The sequence below is a fragment of the Dysidea avara genome, chromosome 6 (assembly GCF_963678975.1).
Source record: "Dysidea avara chromosome 6, odDysAvar1.4, whole genome shotgun sequence".
NCBI lineage: Eukaryota > Metazoa > Porifera > Demospongiae > Dictyoceratida > Dysideidae > Dysidea > Dysidea avara.
The window spans coordinates 11,883,159-11,893,047 of record NC_089277.1 but is presented as its reverse complement, the minus strand read 5'-3'; the positions used below and the strand labels follow the sequence as shown (position 1 = coordinate 11,893,047).

Genomic DNA, 9,889 nt, shown 5'->3' with positions numbered 1-9,889 from the left:
TATGATAAGGGCTATCCTTAATTGGTTGTCCATCTATAAAGGCAAACACTTTTAAATTTCCAACTTCCTGAGGTACAAATGAGACTTCATAATTCCCATCATTGCAATCCCTTACTGTGGTAGTAGTTATTTCCCCTTTGCTGTACTGTAGAGCTACAGTTACTCTGTTACCTCCTCTGGTATATTGGTGGCCATTGCTATATCTTGTAGAAATCCTGAAGTCTACTTTGACACCTTTGAACACGTACTGTGGGAAATCTGATACTGTGGAATGGAGAGGGTCAACATGTAGTAGCACTTCTCCGAACTGCGGAAAAGATAACTTGTCACTGTTAGGAAAGAATTGTACAGTGTCCACTTCTACAGGTTGCATGTAAATATTCAGCTTCTTGTGATCATCAGCTAGTTATTTCATTCCTTTGTCAATTTGCTTTTTTGCTAATAAAATTTCTTGATGGTCAATACTTCCTCCCTTCATGGACTCATTTGCTTCTTTTATGCGAGTAAGTCATGCCAGTATACATCCTACTTCATCCAACTGTATTGTCAATGCCTTTTCTTTTGTGTCTACTGCACTGTGTACTTCTTGAATCAGTTGCTGTCTCTGTTCCATTAGCCTTTCAAACAAGCCATCGTAATAAGCATCAATTCTTTTGCCCACATCTTATCTTGTCTCTTCACCTGCCCCTTCATTGTTTCAATGCTTTTGTGTGCAACAGTGTAAGTATTGATCATCATGTCGATCACAGAAGTGTTCTCTTTAATGGCTTTCTTGAATTTGTTTGCCATTCATTTAATGTTATCATGCTCATGACCACTGTGATATTTCACTGTACATGAAGAGCAGACAAGTTCTTCACATGTCTCACAATAGAAAATCATCTCACTGTCATGTTCTCTGCATCGCAGCATCTTCACTCCGGGTATATTTTCATGATCTGACTTGAGATTGTTTAGTGCAACTGTGCCATGTCCACAAGACAGCTTGTCATGTTTGTGATAATTGTTACAAACTTGACAGAGAAAATAGTTACAATCGGGGCAATAGGAAACCACAGGATCAACTTCATTGCAGCTATCACATTGCACTTCTCCACTATCTTCTTTGCAATTGAATATTAGTTCATCCATGCATCATGCGATTGACAAAGAAGTTGCTTTGAAAATTCTTTACCCCTCCTGTAGGGACTATTGCTTCTTGTCTGCACTCGGGAAAAGTGATCTTGGATCGTACCATAATCTTCTCTAGACATCCCTCACAATAGGAGTGGTAACAAGGTAGAAACTTGGGGTTCTTGAATAATTGATGGCAAACTGGACAGCTTAAATGTTCGGCGGTTTTCTTGATATGAAAAGAATTCGACATAGTTCGACATTCCGACTAGCAGAAAAGATTATTGAGCATGGTACTAAGTCTATTAATATAGACTTGAAGAAGTCAGTACTTATGGCTGCAATGCAGCTAATCCTTGTCAAGTATAGAGTGCTTGATAGTCTGATCAAGACAAGCTGATCAGGGCTGTGCACAAGAACATTCAAGCTTGAATTTCACTCAGTGGCACTTCTAGACCTGACCTACAGGGGGGCAAGTAGGTCTGGCCCTATAATCTCTGTAACAAGTTTTAATTATCTTGGCTCTCTTGTGGAATCCCACAGTGGTGTGCAAATGAAACTGAATGCTAGAATATCTCATGCTGCTACTGCTTTTAGAGCTCTCAAAAGGTCTGTTTATAATGACTGTATGATATCTGTAACCATGGCTACCAAACTGTGGTGCTGGGGGTTCTACTTTGTGCTGAGGAAAGTTGGCTTGGCAGAGGGAGGCATGCATGCACTCTAAAGATATTTCACTGTATATATCCTTATCCAGAAATTGAAAACAAAGTTGGCTGTTCAATTAGAGTGTTTTGTCTTGTGTTTTTGTTATATGCTCTATTAGAGTAATTGAATGGGCTGAACACCTACCGGTATAGAATTCACAGTGTCACACACATAGATACTAAGTGAACAAAATTAATGAGGAGATGTAGTACATGTTTGTGTAAATTGTGTTTATGTATACTTCTGGTGAACAGCTTGCCTATTCATTATTTCTTAAGATTGTCACTCCATGATGACTCCACTGTCTACAGTCACATAGGTATTTTATTCTGATATAGTTAAAGTAGTCAGTTAAGCTGGTGTTATTATTAATTTTGTTAGTCAATCATTTAATGCTTATTAGAGATACATAAAGTACAAAAAGACAAAATCTGTAACCATAGATACAGTATACTGTGACATACAACAAAACAACACGAATATTGGAAATGTGTGACAACACACTCTCTATTGAAAGCATAGTGGAGTTTAACACAGCACAGAAAAAACTACTGAGCTATATATAGTTGATTGTTATTGATGCAGATCTGGCTGCTGTGCTATAACAGCTATAGTATATTCTCATAATCAGTTGTGGAAATGCAGTGTGTCCTAGCAACCGATTACAAACAGTGATTATTATGATTAGCAGTATAAGCAAAAAAACTAAACCAGTAATCTATTAATTATGACATTATATCTTACTGTGGTCAGACTCATGCACATGTTATTTGCCTCAGAAATACCCTGTGACCATTATTGGATAAATTATAATTAAATACTGATAAGCAAAATTATATGCAGTGATAATTACTGGTAGCCTTATATCTGAATAATGAACTGTTCAATTAGAGTGTCCTCCACTGTATTCTCTATTAGAGTAATTGAATGGACTGGACACCTCTGTATAAAACTCATTGATGAAAACAACATAAATTATACTATAAAATCAAAGATATGTAAAATGTATGTTTATGTCACTACATGGGTCTGCTATCTGTATATTCATGCCACATTCTGTGACAGCCAATAACTCCATGTATTGTCTGCAGTCATAGTTATGTGCTAGTAGCTATAAGTAGCTAAATTGTTTAGTTGTAAGCAAACTAGAATTAATTTATTCTTTCAGATTGTGGAACTCGATTCCTATCATCAACAATATAGCTAGTTAATCAGTATTAGTCTCTTTAGTCTCACTATAACCGAATCACATATATCAGTAGCGGATTTTTTGTCAGTCGATTTCATAAGAAAAGCAATTGCAATTGTAAAAAACTGTAGCATTAAACATTTCTGGAGGTGGTGCATGTGTATGATCAACCATTTGAACTAACTGTTGTAATTACTGTCATTTGACTACAGCAAAATTAGTGATGACAGTAGACTAGCTGATAGTGTCAATGACCATGGATCAGAAAGGTAACTAACCCAAAAGCTAACATTATAGATCATATAAACAACCATACCTGGTATGATGGTTGGATTGATGAACCAAAATGATTTCAATGCAGGATACAAAGCTGTAAGTCAAGGCAAACAGAGAAAAAGAAATGATGACTCTGAGGCTTTCATTGAGCACAGCAGCAGCCAGTGAGGCCATTTTCTCATTGCATGAAACTAGCTATAATGTAATGTTCTACACTGCTATTGTCTCAGGCAACTACTGTCATTCTCCATTCAGAGGTGACAAAAATGATTAGGGATTCTGCTTTACTATCACAGTTGATAGTTTGTGACATCAAGGAGAGAGGTTGTGCTACTGTATGGCTGCCCCAAAGGCAGCTACTGATGTCAGTATCCACGAGGAGAGTAACTATGTATTACTTAATTTTGAAAATTAATGTTTACGGTGACAATTTTTTCCACTATCCTAAAGCTCTTTTCAAGCCTGTAGTCATGAAGAAATTATCAGAAAGTATTCATGAATTATGCTATACAATTCTATCATGAAATGTGATGTACAAAATCAAAAGGATCTTTATGCCAACTGGTGTCCAGATGAAACACAAATTATTGTGACCAGTTTGCAAAATGGTGTCTTGATCTATTTTACCAACTTTGATGACTCAAAACTTCAGATTGGAAAAGGCTATTGACTTGACATTTGGTTAGTAGTGGGCACTAACATAGCTCAGTGAATGGAAAACTTTTCAGGTTAATAATTATGTATATTGAATACTGAGTTATAGTCTTCCGAGAATTGGATGCATGTGGAAGACTCCTTTCACAAATCTGGTCACAATGTTCCCAAGATTTGCTGACAAAATAAAGGAAGAAATGATTTCCCTGGCACCACCCAATAGAAACATTAAGATCATTGATGCTAAATGAGTAAATGTTGTACTTGGATGGGTGGTTCCATCTTGTCCTTGGGCAGCTTTGTTCCAGTCAGTGTGGTTCATGCAGCCAACAAAAATAAATAATGAAATGGGGATCACCATGCATTGTCCATTCTATGTAAATGTCACCATACAAAGTATTAGATCACTGTTCAGCTTATTACATTACAGAGTGTATTGTGGTTTATACATCGAAACAGTACCACATGTGTTTAGGTGTGGTTACTGTTTGTTTACTAAGATGCTATATTATAGGTGTTCATGGTTTTGACTCTTTTGAGGTTTAATATTTGCTTAGGATGAACCTCCACAACAATTGCATAAGTTATTACATAATATTATGTCAATTCAGAATGTGGGAAATATTCCCATGGAATTTACCACACTTAACTGTTCTGTAGTACAAAATAATACTCCTGAATAGATTATGTTGTATAAGTTGCATCATGTATCAAATGCAGTTTTTAATAATTATTTGTTTTCTTTAAATTAATGCAACGTTCACATCTAGATTTCAAGGAAGAAGATTATTTTTACTGTGAGTACCTCTAGCTATAAATTATTGTTTATATAATAATTGTTGTTTACATTTAACATACAAATTCCATTGATTTGCCATTAGCTACTGTACATAAGTATGCTATATTTAGAGTATAGTAAAGATCATGAGTAAACATATTTTATTTGATCACGATGTAAAGTATTTATACAATTGAGAAATACCATAGTTATACGGTTATAATGCAAGCATGCAATTTAATGATGTAGCTAGGATCACATATTTGTAAATAAATCGCAAACTTCAACTATGACATTACTCAGTATCATCAATGTTATACTGGCATAAAAAATGGCTATGACATATATACATTAAATTGTGTGATGTTATATGTTATAGCTACCTAATGATAGGTTGATTCTGGTGGAAACAACTAGCTTAGGGTCAAAAAAAGTTATATTACTTCATTTTGTAAAACAAGAAAATTAAAAGGGATATTAAATTTCTCAATTGTTAATAATGAGAATGGATATTATGGTATCATATGTGTGAAACCACATTAAGTCCCTGTTTTCTATTCACTGCATTTTTGGTGTGTGAAGTATTTATGGGGAATACTTAATAAGGCATTATGATATCAACTTGCAGTTATATGTTGCAGGAAAACCTTATTAGTTTATATAATAGCAATTGAGTTGAGACTGCAGATGTACATGTGTCACTATCAACATACTTGAACAGAGAAAATATGTATATACTAAATAGTAATGATTCCATTTCAATGTACATAAGTAACATGACTATTTCCATACATATTGTGTACATGTGATAACAAAAACAAAAGGTCTAGATCTATAGGTGTGAATGTCAGTAAAAAATTACAAGCATGTATATATCTTGATGCAACTATTAAGGCTGTCACATATATAGATGTTACCATTTGAACTGACAGCTACTCCACGTGGATTTAGTAACTGAAAATTTGTTTTGCCTTTGGATCCAAACTGATGAATGCAGCAACCATCCTTGCTGTAAACTATAACACGATGATTCCCTGTATCCGTGATAAAAACAAAACCATCTTCATCAACAGTGAGACTACGTGGACCACTTAGTTTATTTTCACCAAATTTTCCTATACAGTGACCATCAAGTGTAAAAGAAAATATGCAGCCATGATCACAATCTGCAACAAGCAAATGGTTTTGCTTTGTGATTATCACTCCATTGGGATTGCATAACAGTCCTTTTCCTATGGTTTGACAAAATCCACCATTGTTTGTAAACTTTACTATGCAGTTAAGAGTTGAGTCAGCGACATATACTTTATTGTCATGTGTCACAACACCAACTGGAGAGTCTAGGGTTCGTTCACCAGATGCACCTTCACCATAGTGGAACACATAGTTGCCATTAATATCAACTTTTTGTACCCTACGATTGTTGAAGTCAGCCACATATAAAAAGTTGCTAACATCAAATGTAATTCCACAAGGATTGTTTAGTTGACCAACATTGGGGCCCTTGTTTCCAAACTTCCAAAGAAAGTAGTCTTCATGTTGGAACACATACACACAATGATTTGACTGATCGACAACTGCCCATACCCCATTTTTAGGGCCAAATGCAATGCCCCAAGGCTTACCCATTCTACCATGGTAGTTCACTATGTTGGTGGGTTGTTTTATTGAAGGATAGTTCCTGCCAACCAGGATATGATAAGGGCTATCCTTAATTGGTTGTCCATCTATAGAGGCAAACACTTTTAAATTTCCAACTTCCTGAGGTACAAATGAGACTTCATAATTCCCATCATTGCAATCCCTTACTGTGGTAGTAGTTATTTCCCCTTTGCTGTACTGTAGAGCTACAGTTACTCTGTTACCTCCTCTAGGATAGTGGTGGCCATTGCTATATCTTGCAGAAATCCTGAAGTCTACTTTGACACCTTTGAACATATACTGTGGGAAATCTAATACTGTGGAATGGAGGGGATCGACGTGTAGAAACACTTCTCCAAATTGTGGAAAAGATAACTTGTCATGGTTAGGAAAGAATTGCACTGTGTCCACTTCTACAGGTTGCATATGGGTATTCAGCTTCTTGTGATCATCAGCTAGTTGTTTCATTCCTTCGTCAATTTGCTTTTTTGCTAATAAAATTTCTTGATGGTTAATACTTCCTTTCGCGGACTCATTTGCTTCTTTTATGTGAGTGAGTTGTGCCAGTATACATCCTACTTCATCCAACTGTATTGTCAATGCCTTTTCTTTTATGTCTATTGCACTGTGTACTTCTTGAATCAGTTGCTGCCTCTGTTCCATTAGCCTTTCAAACAAGCCATCGTAATAAGCATCAATTCTTTTACTCACATCTTTACCTTGTCTCTTCACTTGCTCCTTCACTGTTTTAATGCTTTTGTGTGCATCAGTATAAGCAGTGATCATCATGTCAATCACAGAAGTGTTCTCTTTAATGGTTCGCTTGAATTCGTTTGCCATTCGTTTAATGGTATCATGTTCATGGCCACTGTGATATTTCATTGTACATGAAGAGCAGACAAGTTCTTCACATGTCTCACAATAGAAAATCATCTCATTGTCATGTTCTCTGCATCGCAGCATCTTCACTCTGGGTATATTTTCATGATCTGACTTGAGATTGTTTAGTGGAACTGTGCCATGTCCACGAGACAGCTTGTCACATTTGTGATAATTGTTACAAACTTGACAGAGAAAATAGTTACAATCGGGGCAATAGGAAACCACAGGATCAGCTTCATCACAGCTATCACATTGCACTTCTCCACTGTCTTCTTTGCAATTGAATATTAGTTCATCCATCATGCGATTGACAAAGAAGTTGCTTTGAAAATTCTTTACCCCTCCTGTAGGAACTATTGCCTCTTGTCTGCACTCGGGACAAGTGATCTTGGATCGTTCCATAATCTTTTCTAGACATCCTTCGCAATAGGAATGGTAACAAGGTAGAAACTTGGGGTTCTTGAATAATTGACGGCAGACTGGACAGCTTAAATGTTCGGCGGTTTTCTTGATATGAAAAGAACTCGACATAGTGCGGGTGGTAGCGGAATCGTCGTCGTTCACTCCAAATAAATATGCGCTAAGACGGCAAAGCGAAGTCTATAAATTCACTAAGATTGTTTGTCAGAGTAAGTGACCGGAAAAGGTGAAAGCATTCACAGGAAATGCCCCATGTAGATACGTCATCGACCCAAGGGAATCATTAAAAGAAAATAAAAATCCCTACTGGTACGATCACGTCATCGACCCAAGGGAATCATTAAAATAAAATAAAAATCCCTACTGGTACGATCACGTGAGCGCCTACGGTACTTTAAATCGGCAAGTTATAATAACCGGAATCAGGAATGGAACGGAACGGTTACTCCACTATCAAGCACACTAGTTGTATGAAGGTAAGTTTTTGGTGAGTTCGAGGCGAGCTATTGGAGCGAGCGAAGTCGGGCCAACCCTAGCTCGCCTCGAACTCACCAAAAACTTGCCTTCATACGGACAATGAAAGACATCATTATATGCTTAACAGGCAAACCTCAGGTTAGGGTCGGGTTCAGCTTTGATTTCTTCTTCACCTGGTTTAGTCGTTCCGTTCCATTCCATGCCACTCCTGATTCTGGTTCCGGTTATTATAAATAATATTGCTCTTTAGATCATAGTTATTATCTATGTTTAGATTACAGGTTGACTGTGAAACTTGTCGACATACTCACTGTACAGTAAAATTACAACAGCTGGGCTCGACTTAGGGAGCCTACATGGAGTACTCAGGCGCTTATCGATTAGAATTATAAGCGCCTGCTCTAATCATCACACTAGTATTAGTAAACTAAGAAATGATTCAACACCGCGCCGCTCGCTTTGTTTTGAATAAACCCTGGCACACATCTAACCAAAACCATGATAGCATCACAGACATGTTAACTGGTCTTAAATGGCCTACACTTCAAAACAGAAGAACAATCGCTAGACTCGCCTGCTTTTTAAGATTGTCAAGAACTTAATAGTAATACCTCGTCATTGCTTACCGTCACCAACCCCAGTGTCCTACACCCGTTCTCAAGCTAACTCAGTTGCAAACAAGAGTTGATGTGTACAAATACTCCTTCCTCCCTCGAACAATTATTTAATGGAACTCCCTTCAAATTCCTGACATTGACACAATAGATCTAGAAACATTTAAGAATGCTGTAAGCAATATAATATGTGATTGTAATGCTCATTAGCGTGTTACCCTTAGTAGGCTTTGCTAATTAACAATAATAATAATCGATAAGCGCCTTGCCAAGAATAAGCAGTCTGGCTATGCGAGACTAGTACTAAATCATTAATCATCATGATTAACTGTTAAAATAGCTAGCTAGCTAGCTACCTCCCAGAACACCTATGATAAAATTTAAGCCCTTCTTAGCTGGGGATGTTTTCAGTGACAACATTCGAGGAAGAAGCAACAGTCAGTTTTTCATATCCTATTTGTGATATCATGGTGCACATCTCTCAGATGTGATTGTCAAAGTTACTGAAAGAGTCCATTTACTAATTGAATTGAACTTGTTGAAGCATGCACATGTCACAGTCACATTGCACACACATGTCTCATCACTGTTTTCTGTGCATGGTTATTCTTCCTCAAGCTATAGTAGTTAGCTAGCCATGCACAAAATGAACACATCCTTAATCATTATAATTCATCGAATTGCAACAGATGGGCTACAGGCACTCTGACACATCTGACTCACAGATCATATGTATACTTCTAGAAATGCTTTTCCTTATTATTACGCCAGCCGACTATATATATATATATATATATCAGTATAGAGAATATATAATTATGGCAGCTAATTATATAGAATTATTATGCCAGCGATAGAGAATATATAAACTGATGTAGTCATGGAATGACACAATTCCCCTTCGCATGCTACAACTGTCAAATCCCCAGACTGCACTTCGTTGTTTTCTTTTAGTATAGCTATATTTTAAACCGTTCTGTTTTGTCTGTTGTTGTAATTGTTCATGTGCTGTGTATGTATATTTGCATGTTGGTGTGAGGGGCGCTTTTGCAGGCAGACAATACCTTCTGTGTACCCATATCTTTGACAAAATTGATAACCAAATGTAATATATATATTGACTAGCTGGCTGGTTAG

At 36.7% G+C, this 9,889-nt stretch overlaps 2 protein-coding genes across 2 annotated transcripts in view; one reads left to right on the top strand and one right to left on the bottom strand.

Moving 5' to 3' along the window:
• Positions 1 to 5,105, top strand: part of LOC136259241 (uncharacterized) — a 29,946-nt gene extending 24,841 nt beyond the window's left edge. Inside the window, exons 5-6 of the mRNA XM_066052730.1 lie at positions 4,711 to 4,737; positions 5,098 to 5,105. Of these exons, the coding sequence (XP_065908802.1) occupies positions 4,711 to 4,737; positions 5,098 to 5,105 (35 nt within the window). The remainder of the gene's footprint in view (positions 1 to 4,710; positions 4,738 to 5,097) is intronic.
• Positions 5,106 to 5,576: 471 nt separating this feature from the next.
• LOC136259240 (tripartite motif-containing protein 2-like) lies at positions 5,577 to 7,772 on the bottom strand. The gene has a single exon (XM_066052729.1). It carries the CDS (start codon positions 7,770 to 7,772, stop codon positions 5,577 to 5,579), a length of 2,196 nt encoding a protein of 731 aa, XP_065908801.1.
• Between the last annotated feature and the right edge of the window lie 2,117 nt (positions 7,773 to 9,889).